This window comes from Panthera uncia (assembly GCF_023721935.1).
Source record: "Panthera uncia isolate 11264 chromosome A3 unlocalized genomic scaffold, Puncia_PCG_1.0 HiC_scaffold_11, whole genome shotgun sequence".
Classification (NCBI taxonomy): domain Eukaryota; kingdom Metazoa; phylum Chordata; class Mammalia; order Carnivora; family Felidae; genus Panthera; species Panthera uncia.
Window position 1 is genome coordinate 61,990,724 of NW_026057578.1, and position 18,171 is coordinate 62,008,894.

Below are 18,171 nucleotides of genomic sequence, written 5' to 3' on the forward strand. Positions count from 1 at the left end.
TGCCCTGTTCTTTAGCTGTTTTCACAAAGTGGCCTGGGATTTCCATGGCCAGAAGGACCTTACTATGTTCCCACTGCCTCTCATGGGATTAGGAAAACAGACTTTTGCCAAAAATGGCTTTACTCAGCTATATATATATTACATACATTTTAGGAAGGAAGCCACTGCAATTTGCTTCAATCTGTTCTGTTCAGTAGGTATAGAAACTGACTCCATCCAGAGTATACAGGGGTTTACCTCAGCATACATTAGGTCTATCTTTTTTTTTTTTTTTTGAAGATTTTATTAAGTAATCTCTACACCCAATGTGGGACTCAAATTCACAACCCCGAGATCAAGAGTCACATACTCTTTTGACTGACCCATCCAGGCACCCCAGGGCTATCATTTTCTACAAACAAAAGAGTGGCCTTAAGCTATTGGCCTTTGACAGGTGACTAACTTGACTTTTATTTTAAAAATCAAAGAAACAGGGGCGCCTGGGCGGCTCAGTCGGTTAAGCACCCAACTTCGGCTCAGGTCATGATCTCACAGTTTGTGAGTTAGAGCCTCGTGTCGGGCTCTGTGCTGACAGCTCGGAGCCTGGAGCCTGCTTCACATTCTGTGTCTCCCTCTCTCTCTGCCCCTTCCCTGCTCATGCTCTGTCTCTCTCTGTCTCAAAAATAAATAAACATCAAAAAAAATTAAAAAAAAAAAATCAAAGAAACAGACTTTTATTTCAAAACAGGTTTTAAATCTATTATAAAATATAGCTTTTGTTTAAAAAATACATTTCCTCAGGGAATTGCTTCCTCGGAGGAGTATGTAAAAAAGATTATATTCCAAAATAGAGTACTTACCACAAATGAAATTCTGTCCATAAAACTCATTGACTATAAGAATCTCAGAGCAATATTTTTGGAATGTAAAGTAACTGAGGATTTTAAAAGGAAGGGACATTTCTTCTGTGTTTCTGAAGAGAAAGAAATAGAGATGAAATTCAATAGGCTCTGGTAATAGTCCTACCAAATGAAAAGAAAGACAACCCTCATTTTACATTTCCTGTTATGAATATAGTTTTTATCTCATTATAAAAACTGCACTCACTATACAAAACATCAAACAATACTGAGAAGTACAAAGAAATACCACTGCCCAGAAATAACCATGGTTAATATTTTGATGATATATGTAATGTGTGTACGTATGTTTATAAAATTTTACATAATTGGAATCATATTCTTCATGCTCTTTTCTAACCTGCTTTTTTCAACCAAACATATGTCAGACAGCCTTCCAAGTCAGTAAGCATAGCATTCCATCATTTTTAATTATAGCTCGGTGGTCCATTATAGTAGAAACCTTAATTTAACAATCCCCTGATGATGGATTGGTGTCTAATTTTTTTTTTTTGATAAGCACCACTGATATAAACATGAAAGAGAAAACACACCTAACACATCACTTTAAAGGAGGATATTTGTGATTAAACAAAGATTTGAAGGAGCCAGTGTGTGAAGTGAAAATTAACTGTAAGAGGAGAGGATGGAGGGAGCAAGCAGACACTCATTGTGAAAATGAACTCTGTCCCCTCGGTTCAGTCTATTTCAGGAGGAACTCCATGCTGACCTTATGGCCTCCTTTGTCCACTATATAACTTCTGTCAATCAAAAAATATGTAATAAATTCTATATGCAAGGCACTAGTTCTAAGTGCTTGAGGAATTCAAAAGAAATTTCCCCTAGAGAACTCACAGTGTAACTGGGGACACAGAATATATACCCTTAAGACTATAAAAATACACAGTGGTAAACGATTTGTGCCAAGTATAAAAATCTAACACCACATGTCCATGACATTCTCATACTTAGTATTTATGGGTTTTTTTGTTTTTTTTTTTTTTAACCTATTCTCAAGGGACTCCCAAGCCCCATGACTTTGAGTTACTGGCAATATTCTAAGGCACAAAATTGAATTTGCCAACTTAGAGGCTGCTAATTGGAAAGGACAGGCAGGAATCTGGGGAGGAAGGAGGGAAGAGGAAGGACACTCCAGAAAGGAAGGGTGGCATGAGCACAGGCATGTCAAGGACTGCACATGGGACTCAAGGGCCAGAAGGGCTAGAACAGAGGCTATGAAGCCATGGGAGCTGGGTTTGGAATGACAGCCAGGCCTTTCAGTGAGCTGACACTGAAAGACCATGAAAATAGTGTTTTAAGGTAATTAATGTGGCACCAGCAAGTAGAAGGGGCCAGAATAAGGGCAGATTAGGAAAAGCAGAAAAGCAAAAGGGAGGTTACAGCAGTAGTTCAAGTATGAGATGACAAAGGCCTGCAACAGGATGATGGCATGACAGGCTGATTGCTCAGCTAGCCAGAGGGTTACCTCCTTGAGGTAGGAACCGTGTGCCTTCATCTTGCAGTGCACTACACAGGGTGAAATAGAAGTAAAGGCTCCACATGCATTTGTGATTTGACAGCAAAGAAGAAACCCAACAGAAGTTGGTGACTGATCCAGTATGTACACAGTCCAAGGAGAGAGTAGTCATTCATTCATTCACTCAATTCAGCAAATATTTTTTGCCAACCTGTTTGGTTCAAGGCCTTGGGCTGGCCACTGAGAACTATAATGATGAATGAGGCACTGCTGCTGCCCTCAAGAGGATGCCATCCTTTTAAAGGAAGGATGCAAAGAAACTGAATCAGTTATCAAAAGTCTCCCAACAAAGTCATAGGCCAGATGGCTTCCCAAGGGAATTCTACCAGACATTTAAAGAAGAGTTAATACCTGTTCTCCTCAAACTGTTCCAAAAATTGAAATGGAAGGAACACTTCCAAACCCCTTCTATGAAGCCAGCATTACCTTGATTCTAAAATCAAAGACCCCACTAAAACGGAGAATTACAGGCCAATATCCCTGATGAATCTGGATGCAAAAATTTTCAACAAGATACTAGAAAATTGAATTCAACAGTACATTAAAAGAATTATTCACCATGATCAAGTGGGATTTATTCCTGGGTTACAGGGCTGGTTCAGTATTTGCAAATCAATCAACATAAGACACCACATTAATAAAAGAAAGGATAAGAATCATATGATCCTTTCAGTAGATGCAGAAAAAGCATTTAACAAAATACAGCATCTTTCTTGATAAAAATCCTCAAGAAAGTAGGAATAGAAGGAACATACCTTAACATCATAAAAGCCATATATGAAAGGCCCACAGCTAATATTATCCTCAATGGGGAAAAACTGAGAGCTTTCCCCCTGAGATCAGGAACACGACAGGATGTCCACTCTGACCACTGTTGTTCAACATAGTACTGGAAGTCCTAGCCTCAGCAATCAGACAACAAAAAGAAATAAAAGGCATACAAATCATCAAGGAAGAAGTCAAACTTTCACTCTTTTCAGATGACATGATACTCTACATGGGACACCCAAAAGACTCCACCAAAAAACTGCTAGAACTGATACAAGAATTCAGCAAAGTCGCAGGTACAAAATCAGTGTACAGTAATCAGCTGCATTTCTATATGCCAGTAATCAATCAGCAGAAGGAAATATCAAGGAATCAATCCCATTTACAGTTGCACCAAATACTATAAAATACCTAGGAATAAACCTAACCAAAAGTAAAGGATCTGTATGCTGAAAACCATAGAAAGTGTACGAAAGAAACTGAAGACGACACAAATAAATGGAAAAACATTCCATACTCATGGATTGGAAGAACAAATATTGTCAAAATGTCAATCTACACATTCAGTGCAATCCATATCAAAATAACAACAGCATTCTTTACAAAGCTAGAGCAAAAAATCCTAAAATTTGTATGGAACCAGAAAATATCCCAAATAGCCAAATTAATGTTGAAAAACAAAACTAAAGTGGGAGGCATCATATTTCTAGACTTTATGCTGTATTACAAAGCTGTAATCATCAAGACAGTATGGTACTGGCACAAAAACAGACACCTAGATCAGTGGGAGAGAATACAGAACCCAGAAATGGACCCACAAATATATGGCCAACTCATCTTCAACAAAGCAAGAAAGAGTATCCAATGGAAAAAAAGACAGCCTCTTCAGCAAATAGTGCTGGGAAAACTAAACAGCGACATACAAAAGAATGAAACTGGACCATTTCCTTACACCATGTACAAAAATAAATCCAAAATGGATGAAAGACCTAACTGTGAGACAGGAAAGTCATCAAAATCCTACAGGAGAAAACAGGCAGCAACCTCTTTGACCTTGGACGCAGCAACTTCTTACTTGACATGTCTCCAGAGGCAAGGGAAATAAAAGCAAAAGTGAACTACTGGGACCACTTCAAGATAAAAAACCTTCTGCACAGCTAAGGAAACAATGAACAAAACTAAAAAGCAACTGAAGGGATGGTAGAAGATATTTGTAAATAACATATCAGATAAAGGGTTAGTATCCAAAATCTATACAGAACTTCCCAAACTCAACACCCAAAAAACAAATAATCCAGTGAAGAAATGGGCAAAGGACACAAATACACATTTTTCAAAAGAAGACATCCAGATGGCTAACAGACACATGAAAAGACGCTCAACATCGCTCATTGTCAGGGAACTACAAATCAAAACCACAATGAGATACTACCTCACACCTGTCAGAATGGCTAAAATTAACAACTCAGGAAACAACAGATGTTGGTGGAACCCTTGTTCACTGCTGGTGGGAATGCAGATTGGTGCAGCCACTCTAGAAAACACTATGTAGGTTCCTCAAAAAATTAAAAATAGAACTACCTTATGACCCAGCAATTGCACTACTAGGAATTTATCCAAAGGATACAAAAATGCTGATACAAAGGGGCACGTGCATCCCAATGTTTATTGCAGTGCTATCAACAATAGCCAAATTATGGAAAGAGACCAAATGTCCATTGACTGATGAATGGATAAAGAAATGTGTGTATGTATATGTATATATTATATATATGTATGTACATTATGTATGTACATTATGTATGTATATATAATATATACATCTTTACCACATCTACACACACACACACACACACACACAGGAATACTACTCAGTGATGAAAAAGAATGAAATCTTACCATTTGCAACAATGTGGATGGAACCAGAATGTATTATACTAAGCGAAATCAGTCAGAGAAAATCAAATACCATGATTTCACTCATATGTGGAATTTAAGAAACACAACAGATAAACATAGGGGAAGGGAAGTTTTGAAAAATAAGATAAAAACAGAGAGGGAGGCAAACCATAACAAAGTTTTAAACACAGAGAACAAGCTGAGGGTTGCTGGAGGGGAGGTGGGTAGGGGTATGGCCTAAATGGGTAATGGGCATGAAGGAGGGCACTTTTCGGGATGAACACTGGGTGTCAAATGTAAGAGATGAATCACTGGGTTCTATTCCTGAAACCAAGACTACACTGTATTATAACTAACTTGAATTTAAGTTAAAAAAAAAAAAAAACAACAACAACAACAGAGGTGTCTGGGTGGTTCAGTCGGTTAAGTGTCTGACTCCAGTTCAGGTCATGATCTCACAGCTTGTGAATTCAAGCCCCACGTCAGGCTCTGTGCTGACAGCTCACAGCCTGAAGCCTGCTTCAGATGCTGTGTCTCCCTCTCTCTCTGCCTCTCCCCCCCACTCATGCTGTCTCTCTCAAAAATAAATAAACATTAAACAAAAAATTAAATTAAATTTAAATTAAATTAAATTAAAAAAAAAAAAATAAAGGAAGGAAGGCTGCAACCTAAGCGGCACTTGACAGGCTCCCAGAGAGCTGATCTAGCCAAGGGACCAGCAGAGAGGCTTCGTGCAGGTGGCAAACGGAGACAAATGGATCCATGAAAGACACAGGAGGACAATCAGGCTACATTATAGAAGCCCCTGGAGTACTTTAGAGAGGAAGGAAACATAGATCTAAATTTACTGACATGGGACTGTCCAACATTATACTGTTAAATGCATCCTTAACTCCTCTACAACAGCATAAGCTCATTCCTATTAAAGATTATATAAAAGTCTAACAAGATACACAACAAAATTTAACTGAAGGTTGCAATACTTCAGGTAACTTTTAGTCTTCCTTATGCACTTCTGTATTGTGTACATTTTTTCCCCCAAGAACGTGCATTATTTTGTAAGCAGAAAGAACAAAGCTATTTCTGTTTGTGTTTAAAGGAGGAGACAGCCAAAAATGGAAATGTTGCGGGCAGTCAGTCAGGAAAGGTGATGACTTGGAAAAACGTGAACTTTATGATTAGGAGGTTGATGTGGTCCTTGAAGAGCAGATTTTCATTTCAGTGATGGGAGTGGAACCCAGGTGAAACCTTGGGATATTGAGGTTTTGCAAAAAGCCCCAGAGTCTTTGGTAATGTTGGCCACTGCCTCTCTTTCAAACAATGAATTCCCTTTTCCAACAAACCAAATACATAAAATAGTGCCAGACGGACTGGAATATGTAATGATTCAAATATTCAAGTGGAGATCCTGCCCAAGGTGGGTCTATCTATACCTTGCTGGCTTGATTGCATACCCTTGGGGTGATTTGACTTGGGCATTTTTTATAGATGCTAACAATCCACTTAAGCAACACAAATACAGTGTAATAATGGTGGTGTAAAAATAATCCTCTTTGATCAAAACCAGCTCACTTCACTTTGTAACACTTCACTTTCTAGAACTCACTACAGCTTATGAAGTGTCTTCCTGTTGATTATCTCATTTGCTCCTCATACTCCCCTGAGGAAGGTGGGACCAAGATCATTAGTTTCATTTATTAAGTGAGGAAACTTAATGTAGATAGAAGTGACTTGCCCATGTGGCAGTTAAGTGCTTAGAGGAAATCTCTAACTCCGGGCAGCCTTGCTCTCCAGGGAGCCGCGTGTGGCCTGTGAGTCTTCACAGTGGTTTGACTGGAGCAAAGTTAAGTATGAGGTGAGTTTAAGTCAAAGAAGCAACCACCGTCACATGTTCTCAGGGACCCGTAGTGTACTTACAGGTCCTGCTCACATTACCTGCCTGGGACTACTGGCACCCTTCAAAAAATTTTCACCCTTTCTGCTACTGCTTTTTTAAAATGTATGTATGTGCGTATATATACTTCTTGCTTATAAAATGATGTTTATTATAGAAATTTACAAAATAAAGGAAAATATGAAGAAAAAATATTACCAGAGATAATATCTGTTAACATTCAGTGTGTGTCATCTATTCCTAGTATTTTCTTGATCGGTCCTTTATCATACAAGCTCTTATCTGACTGTTCTTACTTCTTAAAAGAAACTGGGAACTGAGAACCAGAATAGAGACTCCACAGTGCCAGGGCAAAAATGGATTAAATGCATGCTATTTAGCTTGCAATACAGGCAGGGAGTTTTTCTGGAGGATGGATTGGTTTTCCCCCTCTTGTTATTACATGTGAATCAAATACGGATAACATGCCTCAACTGTCATTTCCTGATCCTCAGTGTGAAGACACTTTACTGAACAAATAGTAAACAGTTCAAGGTCTAAATAACAATGGTAAACAAGCACTATAAATACTCCAGACCACAAGGTGATACCTTTAGCCAGTATCACATAGCTCTCCTCTGGAATGCCTTATAACGTCATTATCAAGTGACCATTAACAACAAATCATCCATGAAAATCCTTTGAATTGTTGTATCTTACCTTATTAATCCAGATCCTACAAATATCCCAGCAACAGAGAGCAGAGCCACCATGCTATTGACCACATTTGGGTTTTGGACCATACCAAGTAGCACAAGACTTAGAAATTCACCGATCAAGTGGGGAGCCAAGAGAGCAGCAGAGAAATACCCAAATCTGGCAACCTCAGGATATAAACCCAGAGTCCTAGAAAAACATAAAATCTTTAGTTTCCTCTCCAAGAGTTATCTAATAAAAATATCACACTTGCCTTCTACGAATAAGTTCATGGTGGTTAGTGGGTGGGAAGCGTTTGCAGGGTAAGCCAAACTCCCCTTGGAAAGGCCTTTCCGAAACACAGCCAACATCTGAGACCATTCATTACCACACATTGTTTCTGTTGGCTCCAACTCAGTGTGCCACCTTTTCCAGCTCCTTCAGTTCTCACAGGAAAATATTAATACTTAGACAATGGTTGCAACTAGTGCAATAAATAGGGTTGTTGAATTCTCCAGGCTTCTCCATAATTAACCATGTTCTGCCTAGTTAGCACTGCTCCTACTCTAGGTAGCCTACTTTCCCAGGCTCACTCCATGGGCTTCTCTGCCCCTCCATCCCTGCACTTCATCCCCATCATGCGGGGTTGTTGCCCACGTGAAAACCCTTTGCTACCTCCATTGACTCTATTCCATTCTTGTCTTTTATTCTACCAGCCCCTTCCACTGATTTGATCTTCATTTTCATAAACACACTTCCCTATATCCATACCCCTTAACTCTTACATTCCTTCCACTACATACATTTCCCCTGGTGATAGCATGTCCTCAACAACCATTAGACATGGCTGCCCTTTCTTCCATTTGTAGAGTAAGGAAAAGGAGTTGGCATGTCTTATAAGCATGCCTGCTTACCACTCTTCAAGGCCTTCCATCCTTATACAAATCACGAGGTTTGCTTATACTGTTAATTCTCTTTCCCCGTGTAATCCTTTGTGGCTTTTACAACACTCTCTCACCTTTGAGGATTTTATAGCATCTGGACCAGGGTCAGTCTTTGCACTCCTGTCCACTATCATTATCCTCAAGGTCTTTAACCTTCTTGATGAACCACCAACATCAGTGCCTCCTAATTAGGTAACCTGATCAATTCCAGTGGTTCCATCCACCTAATCTTCATTATTCATCATGTCTTAAACTTCAATGTTACTCAAAACTGTTCTACTTCCAAAATTTCAGATTCTAAAAGTGCTCTCTCAGGGCACCTGGGTGGCTCAGTCGGTTAAGCGTCCGACTTTGGCTCAGGTCGTGATCTTGTGGTCCGTGAGTTCGAGCCCCGCGTCGGGCTCTGTGCTGACAGCTCAGAGCCTGGAGCCTGTTTCAGATTCTGTGTCTCCCTCTCTCTGACCCTCCCCCATTCATGCTCGGTCTCTCTCTGTCTCAAAAATAAATAAACGTTAAAAAATAAAAATAAAAATAAAAAAATAAAAGTGCTCTCTCTGATCATGGCATCCCTCCTGTCTCCTGTTTCCCCTAAGCCCTCATTGCCTCAGATCCTTACCTGCTTCTGCTATTCTTTGCCTTCCCAATCCCCACACCTGGGAGCCCTGTTATTTCACTTAGGTTCTCTCCCTGTAGGTGTGCTGAACAGGGCGTAATCCTGTACTAATCAGATCCACTATGCCTCAGCCGGCCCCAAGACCCCTTACTTTTTCTCACTGCTTATTGGGTTCCAATAACACTTCCCTCATGGCTAATATATACCTGCATTTTAAATTATCTCCCCAATTTCAAACTCTCTCCAGTGCTCAGCAGATGGAATCCTCTCCCATTTTATGAATTTCTTGCTAACTTTATCTTCCCTATTTTTTATCTTCCATGTATTGTGCTCATTCTTTCTCTTTTCCCCCTATCATTGCCAAGTTGATCCTATCTACTTGCTCCTTGATTTCATGTTTCCTGATTCCACTATCCCTAACCTGCTCTACTCTGGAAACGTGATCTGTGACTTATCCTATTTTGCTATAGTTTCATCTATTCTCAATCTAATGGTTTTTCCAGATGGTGTTATTTACCATATCCTGAAATATCAATTCCCTGAGCCTGATAACCATGTGAGCAAATTGCCTTCCCTTCATCCTACCCTACACCACCAAGCTTCCCAAGCAGCATCTGCTTCTTCCATCTCTTGGAAGCAAGAGCTTCCAAGCAGCATCTTCTTCTTACTTGTTCCCTTGTAAATCTGACTTGCACCTCCACCAACCTATTGAAGCTTGTTTTTGGAAGACTGCCAATGACATCCTAATCTGATGCTTCATCTCCTCGAACCCCTGCAATATGAATGAGTTTACTACACTTCCTTGAAATGCTCTCCTCCCTCGGTTTCTCTGATGCTGCCTGGTCCTGTTACTCCTTCTACCTCCCTGATCACCCTTCTGTTTCCCACACTCTAAAGGTGCCTCCTAAGGTTTGCACTTGGGGCACCTGGGTGGCTCAGTCACTTAAGCGTCCGACTTCAGCTCAGGTCATGATCACACGGTTCATGGGTTGGAGCCCCATGTCGGGCTCTGTGCTGACAGCTCAGAGCCTGGAGCCTGCTTCTCGGATTCTGTGTCTCCCTCGCTCTCTGCCTCTCCCCCACTAATGCTCTGTCTCAAAAATAAACATTAAAATGTTTTCAAAAAAATAAATAAATAAATAAGGTTTACACTCAAGACTACCTTCTCCCCTTCCAATATTCTCTCCTATAAAATCTATTCCCAGGCCTTTACTCTTATTCCTCTTTTTCTTTCTGCTGTAGCCTACCACCAAAACCTCAGCATGACGTGTCTCATCTGATGTCCTGTAGCATACCAGATGCAACATGTTCAAAACCAAGTCCGTGCTCTTTCCTGTCAAGATGCTGTCACCATCCCATTCCCTCAGATGGAAAACTCAGGCATTCTCTATGACTTTCTTTACCACCAACAAATCCATGGTTTCTAAGCCCATTTGATTCTACTTTCCTAGTATTTCAAAGTGAATCCCCTTTTGTTGCCACTGCTCCTCTCTTCAGTAAGGCCTCTGCCTTTCCCATAGGCTGCTGCCAAGGCTCCAGGGTCTCTGCCCTAACTCCAGTCTGCTGCCAAAGCGGGCCAGCCTCACCCTCCAGAGTCCATCACAGATGGGTCACTCGCTGGTTCAGACTTCTCTCCTATGTCCCATCCCATTATCAAATCCACTTCAGCTCCTTAGCCTGGCATTCACCACCTCACCAGAGGGGCCAGTCAGATCTTTCACTACTCTTTATAATCCTTCATTCCCACAGCACAACTGCATCTTTTCTCTGGAAAGGTTTTATGTCGTTTTGCTCCTGAACTTATGCCCCTGCTCTTTCTTTTCCTGGAATGCCCTTGCTCCCTTTTCCAACCATTGGAATTCTGCTCATCTGTCCTCCAAGAGTTTTGTCCTCCAAGAGTTGTCCTCCAAGAGTTGCTCTCCCCGCTCAAACAAATCGGCTCTTGGTCTCCTTTGTAATTGGCTGGGATGGGGAAGATACCCCATCTGTACCTCAGTTTGCTCACCTACAAACAAGGATAGGTATAGTACCACCCTTATAGAATGATTGAAAGGATTACATGAATTGGTATATTTAAAGCTCTTAGTGCCTGACATAAAGCAAGTGCTCAGTATGTGTTAGTTGTTATTATTGTTATATTCCTCAACATAGTGACTGTGCTTCTTTATAACACTAATCTTAACACTTTCTTGAATAAAAGTCATCTGGAGATTTATGTCCACAATCCATCATATGAAATGCTTTAGGGCCAGATGTATTTTGGAATGTGGCAATTTACAGATTTTGGAAAGTCTGTACACTGCACAGACCATACTTGTCACAGTGGGATTAGGGACTCCACCTGTAACCAAGCACATTGATATTTCTGCTGAACAGGAGTGTTTACGTAGGAAAAGTACAGAGAACATCGTGTGGGTTCACATCTGATTTTGCCACTGAGTTCATGTCAGCATGTTGCTAGAAGAGTTACAAATACATTCTGACTTTCAGAGATGTTTAACTTTCAGAATTGCAAGCCTGAGGGCAGCACCTCCTGTTCATTCCTCTTTGAGTCTTCTGTTGCACCTAGCATTGTGCTGGCTAAGCTGGTGCTTAGTAGGCATTCAACAAACATTGCTGTCATTTAATCGAAGTGTTTGCTATGTTGCTAACAGCATGCTACCACTGGAAATGATTCTGACTTTCTATATCTGACTTTAATCAAAAATAGTCCTGACCTGTATGCTTACACTTCCCTGTTTTCTTAAATCTTACAGAACTTTCTCATGGGCAGTTTTTCAAAGACTGTATGGTCTTCAAGATCAGTGCTTCACACATTTTAAAGTGCACATGAACCACCAGGAGGATCCTGTTAAATGCAGAATCCAATTCAGTAGCTGGGCCTGAGATTCTACATGTTAAACAAGTTCAAAAGCAAAGCTGACACTGGTCTGTGGGCTACACTGAGTAGCAAGAGTCTAAATTACCGAGGTCTTCAATTTTCAGCCAACCCTGATTTACTCAAAAATGATCAGGTTGTAAACGATCTGTTCCTGGATCATTCAGCCTGAACTAGACAGGCTCATGGTTTATTTACATCAAGGATTAGAGTCAACATGTTCCTGAGTGTCAGAGAATGAGGCTTCATCAGGTCCAGCAGGGAGGCCCCATGGTCCCTGCCATCGCCCTAAACAGGGAGCCCAATCTGCTAACTCAGAGCAAGTGGCTTTGCCTCTGTCACTCTCCAGAGTGATACCAACTTCTAAGCACCTGCACCAAGACCTTCCCAGTCCTCATCTGGGAGCTCAAACTAACTAGGTCCTGGTTTATCTTTTACCTATGTATCACTTAATTCATAGTTATTATTGGTATTACATACCATGGGTCTGAATACTGGCTATGTTAGGAGCACCTATAATTATTCAGGCAGTCATGAATCCCGCGGCCTGAAGACAACATCTCAAGACTGCCTGAAGTTCTCCTGGGATGACAAGCTGGGCACATTTACACTACTAGAGTCACAGAATACCAGGTAATGCCCCCATCTTTTCTTATGGGAAAGCCACAGGGATTAGGAAAGATACCTCTCCCTATGATGATAAATCATGCAAATAACTACACATTTTCAGATTTATATCTTTTAAAAGCTCTAAGAAACAAAAAAAAACAAACAAAAAGAAGCATTGTCTATAAGCCATCAATCAAAACCTAACAGCATCAGGGATGCTTCATGGCTCCTCAGTGCCTCTTCCCATAGTCATTCTTCCATTGCTCAAACCCCCTCACACCAGCCCAACTGTGATGTCACAGGTGGGTCAGTGGAAACGTCAGGCAGAGTTGCTGTTCCAGCTGACAGGTGCTCGGAAGCCTTGCTTAATGTTGAGCCACGCTTAACAGCTGCTTGTCACCTCCCCCCCCCCCCCCCCCCCCCCCCCCCCTACTTAAGAGCGATCTTCTCTGGCCAGGCCCTGCAGGAGATGTGGGACATGCCTGTCCCTGGCACATGTAGTCCTGCTGATCTGCTCTCAGGTCCCATGCAGCCCCCAGCTGGGTTCTTTTATTTGTCCTGAAGGACAGGACATTGTGCTAGACACTGATGGGCAAAGACAGACCCCCCAGGGCCAAGAGCAAGGAGTTGTCCACCCTGGAGCTCCCCCTCCATTGGTCCCAGTGGCCATCTGGGACTCCCCAGGAGGCCTGGCCCAGGGGGACTAAACACCTTTGAACAACCCCTTACCAATAGCACACACTGCTGAACATCATGGTTGCAATGACACTGAAGGGGAGGACGTGCAGCACATAGGCCAGCAGCATCTGCCACTTCTGGTACAGGCCGTCTTGGCTCTCCTGGTCACTGACAGCTCGCAGCACAGGAACTGGGCATGGAAAGCAGGTTTCAGAACAGCTGGCCACCACACAGCTAAGGAAGGAGGGCTAGCCAAAACTAAACCTGAGGCTGTACAGTGGGAACCAGCCGGGGCTCCCTAGTCCTGGAAAGGGGAACCTGCCATCCACAGAACTATAAATACCTTCCACCACAGAAATCTACTCTACTTGAATTACAGTATGGTTGCAAAGGCTGTCCTAATTTATTTCCTTCTAAAATCAAAGGAAGGGTGTCACAAATTCAAGAACACACGTGCAAAACAGTCATGAATGATGTGAGGTACTTTGTCCTCTTTTTGTGCAGGGTTTTGGCACAGAACATCAGGCAACTAGGTATTGCTTCTGGATTATCTGAGTTTTAAAATTAGGTGCTGGCTATCCTAAAATAGTCTCCAAAAAGAATTTAATGGTGCAAAGTTGGCAGGTATCTGGGTTCCCAGGGGCTGTACATCCTAATGGCCGAGAAAGGGATAACAGGGATGATCTTTTTTAAAAAAAACCCTTCCCAAACCCTGCCCCATCAGCAGCTCATAATTTCATGTTTCCCTGGATCCTTAGACCCTCAGAGATCTACTTGGTGAACTAATTCACACTAAGATATCAGTAACTTAGTAGTTACCATTCCCCAGGGAGAGAATCTGGAGAGGGCCAAGTTTAGCTCAGCAAAATACCCTTATAATCATGGAGTCTTGCAAGGTGCCAGCTGGAGAAGGGAGATATTCAGGAAGAGAGGAAGTGCCCCCCCCCCCCAGCCCTAGGCACAGGCACATACACAGATTCACAGCGTTGAGCATGCCTGTATATGGGGTGGCACCTACAAACTGGTATAGAAGACCCACGCGATCCTGGACAGCACCCTTCAGCACATCGTTCTGGACCCGCAGAAGATAGAAAACGACGAACAAACCCATGATCAGATTCTGAACAAGACGCATAATCACTGCCAGCTTATTTCTCAGTAAGTTTCTTGTCACTCTCCTGAAAACCAAACAGCCCTGTTTTAATTCCTTTTCTTTCACTGGTGGATGCCTAACCACCTAAAATGGGCTGAGGCTCTTACCTTAAGAGAACACCCAGTTTAGAGAGAGCTCCAGGAGAATCTTTGGTTTTAAACGGAACCGTTGACAATGTTTTCAGGTGTTTTGCTCTTTCAATATTCTCCAAGGTTTTGTGATAAATTGCTGATTCTTTGTAGGCAGATTCAATCATCTGGACTCTCTTGTAGGTTTCCATTTCCCGTTCTTTGCTTTGAGTATCCACTGATGTCAGGTCCACTAATTTTTTCCCAAAAGAAATGGCCCATGAGTTTTTAAATGCAAATATATGCACAATGGCTTATAATACATGTTTCATCATTGATTCAGGAGTACTAGCCCACCTATAAAATCAAAATATTTTCTGTTCATGCCCACCTATAAAATCAGAATTCTTTTAAAGTTACCTGCAAGGCCTTGAGGATTCAACTGAGGCTGTCTGTGAGAATTTAGAAGCTCAGCTATTTTTCTCTGACAAAGTGGACATGCACCCATTTAAGAGAGATCTCCCACCTCAGTCTGACAGGTCATCTATCAGATGGTAAGTTAAGGGACCCAGCCAAACTAATTCCTTAAAGAGTGAAAACACCGAAACAAAAACAAGAATAAAATCCACCAGTGCTGTTGACATCCAGGCAGAAATCTGAGATGGTTAAGTTTAATAAACATTCATGATGGGAAAGGTGAAAAAAAAAAACTTACTATAAAAGTCAAAAGGGTTTGAATGTTCAGGACAAGGGTAACTGCAGCCATTGAAGAAATCAAGCATTTCCACCGGTGTCCCACAGAAAACCAGCTCTCCACAGCTCAGAATGGCGATTTTATCAAAGAGCTGATTGGAAAATATATGGTATTAGTGTATAATCAGGTTACCATATTCTTCAGGAGAATAAATTTCCAAGCAGTGAGTCCTTGATTATCTTAGCCATGCATCAGTATTCTTATTGTGTCCACTGGAGACACACAGAGCATGTCCCTATTTTTTTCAGCTGGGGTTGCTCCTGTGCACAATGCTGCATCCGGCCTGGGCCCAGCATCACATCTGGGGTGGAGGAGAACTCCTGGAGCTGGCCAGTGGACCTGGGTCTGAGTCCTAGTCATGCCACTGAGTGAGTGACCTTGGACAAGATGTCCATGTGTTTAATCTCAGATCCTTGTCTACAAGAGGCAAATAAAAGCTCCTGGGAAAGTATCCTGGGAAGTATCCTGGGAAGATGAAGTGAGATTTTTGGAAGGAAATCTATATGATTCAGTGGAAAGACACAGCTTTTGAAGCCAACTGGACCATGAATGCCACTTCCAGCTTTTTTACTGTGTGGTATTGACTAAATTTGGCATCATTTCTAAGGCTCCCTCTTCTCTATTAAGTGACAGTACAGATGCCCACCTCATAGGACTGTTGTGTGGACTAAATGAGCTAGTGCACAGAAGGTATTTGGTACATGGTAGGTGCCCTTCCTATATCAGGAAGCCCATACTGGCTCCAATTGCTCTGGTTGACAAGTACTAATCTCTCCCTCATGATCCCCATCTCAACACACTCATCTACCCACCCCTGATGAGTTAAGCAGGAACAAGAGACGTCCCTCTCACCTGAAAGAGCTCAGAGCGTGGCTGGTGGATGGTGATAATCACAATGCGGTTCCTGCGAGCCAGCTCTGCCAGGAGGACAACGATCTGATTTGCTGTCATGCAGTCCAGACCTGTGGTGGGCTCATCAAACAGCATGACCTCTGCAGGCAAGGAAGGGTCAGGTTTCTGAGTCACTGATGAGCCTGGGCTTTGGGCTCTAAACTCAGAATTTTGAATAGTTCTTTATGGAGATGTCTCATCCCATCTTACTCCATCCAAATAGTATGCTGTGAGGAGTACCTGCATGTAAACCGGCTTTCAGCCCAAGCCCAAGACAGAGAACCTGACCTAGTAAGACCCAACTCCCAGCTGCATAGCACATTTTGGCTTTAATCCTTGAGGGAACAGGGCAGAAACAAGATCAGCCTCTCACATGGTACTGTGGACTGTTGGGGCTCTGTCCAGAGGACCAATGACAAAGCACGAGGGCTGGTGAGCAGGCACCAAGTTGTTTTCAAAAGGTTGAGAGGAGGCTGGTTAAAAAGACATAACCTCACTTTATGTGGAGCACTTTCCAATACTGACACGGTTTCTGTGCTGCAAAAAACTCTGACCCATACAACAAAGTCCGAGGTGGGACAGGGGCTTAGATTCTTTAGAGAGTTTAAATGTGGTTCTTTCTACCTAAAAAGTGAGATGGGCTGTTAAGAACATCTCTCTTCCTTGTCTTCTAGTGATCAACCACCATCTGAAGAGCAGGCAGTCTTAGTCTGCCTCAGTGTAGTATCCAAATGTAGTATGTCCTCTTCTAGGGGCATGTAAGTGCTGAGGTTCCCCCAGTGGCAAGGAAGAATGACCAAACTCAGCAGGAGAGGCAGGTGACTGGCTACCTCATCTTGATACTTCTCCCTCCAAAATACACACTTTTTTGTGTATCAAAGTCCTGCTTTAATTCCTGCCATTTCATTAGTACCTCTAGTCACACCAAAACTCACTGGTTTTCCACAGCACACACAGTGGTGCTGCTCTAGTAAGAAGTTAGGATGGACAGGCCAGGCCCATGTGTTCATGGAAGACCTTCACTGCACATTAAAACACAAATGCAGTGTTTCCAAGTCTAAGAGCTGTTTTGTACTCAGATGGTGGAATGGCATCAGGAACTACATAGTATTTCCAAAGAAACTGGGTCCCTGGTTTGATGTCAGGGACGTCAGTTCCACACAAACCTCTCTGCAAATGGAGACTATGAAAAAAGGGACCGAAAACGTCTCCAGACCTATGGAAGATGGGCAGCAGCCGGTAGTAGTTCTGAGTTCCACTTACTGGGATCCTGGAGAAGCTGGGCTGCGATGGAGACCCGGCGCCTCTCGCCATTGGAAATTCCCCCAAGGTTGTAATTGCCAATCAGTCGATCTGCCACGTGGCTCAGACTCAGCTCTACCATGACTGCATCCACCTGTTTGAGACACAAAGTCCCAGAAGGCTGGTCTGCTGGGCTGCTGCCCTAATTCATGGCCTGCAGGTGGCATGGGAGAGGCAACACACTTCCCGGGAGTGCTCAGCCACTTTCACCACACTCTAGGGAGAACATGCCTATTATGGTAAAATTCAATTTGGTCTAAATCATAATACATGTGTCAGATTAGAACAAATAATAAAACTGTTTTTTAAAAGTCTCTAGAGCAACAAAACTGTTTACATTTGTTTCAGGGAAATTCACCAGGAAACACTGGAGACTTCACTGGACTCCTATTTTCACAGAAATCGTTTTTTAAATTTTTTAAATGTTTATTTATTTTTGAGAGAGAGAGAGAGAGAGAGAGAGAGAGAGAGAGAGAGAGAGAGAATGAGACTGACTGGGGGAGGGGGAGAGACAGAGGGAGACACAGAATCCAAAGCAGGCTCCAAGCTCTGAGCTGAGAGCATAGAGCACAACATGGCGTTCGAACTCACGAACCAGAAGATCACGACCTGAGCTGAAGCTGGATGCTT

The 18,171-nt window shown here is 42.3% G+C and overlaps 1 protein-coding gene across 1 annotated transcript in view; it reads right to left on the minus strand.

Moving 5' to 3' along the window:
• The window catches only part of ABCG5 (ATP binding cassette subfamily G member 5), a 32,488-nt gene that overhangs the window by 1,448 nt on the left and 12,869 nt on the right, over positions 1–18,171 (minus strand). Inside the window, exons 5-12 of the mRNA XM_049650218.1 lie at positions 17,503–17,635; positions 16,201–16,340; positions 15,310–15,439; positions 14,634–14,847; positions 14,346–14,551; positions 13,425–13,563; positions 7,676–7,861; positions 840–952 (exon numbers count right to left, since the gene is read on the minus strand). Of these exons, the coding sequence (XP_049506175.1) occupies positions 840–952; positions 7,676–7,861; positions 13,425–13,563; positions 14,346–14,551; positions 14,634–14,847; positions 15,310–15,439; positions 16,201–16,340; positions 17,503–17,635 (1,261 nt within the window). The remainder of the gene's footprint in view (positions 1–839; positions 953–7,675; positions 7,862–13,424; positions 13,564–14,345; positions 14,552–14,633; positions 14,848–15,309; positions 15,440–16,200; positions 16,341–17,502; positions 17,636–18,171) is intronic.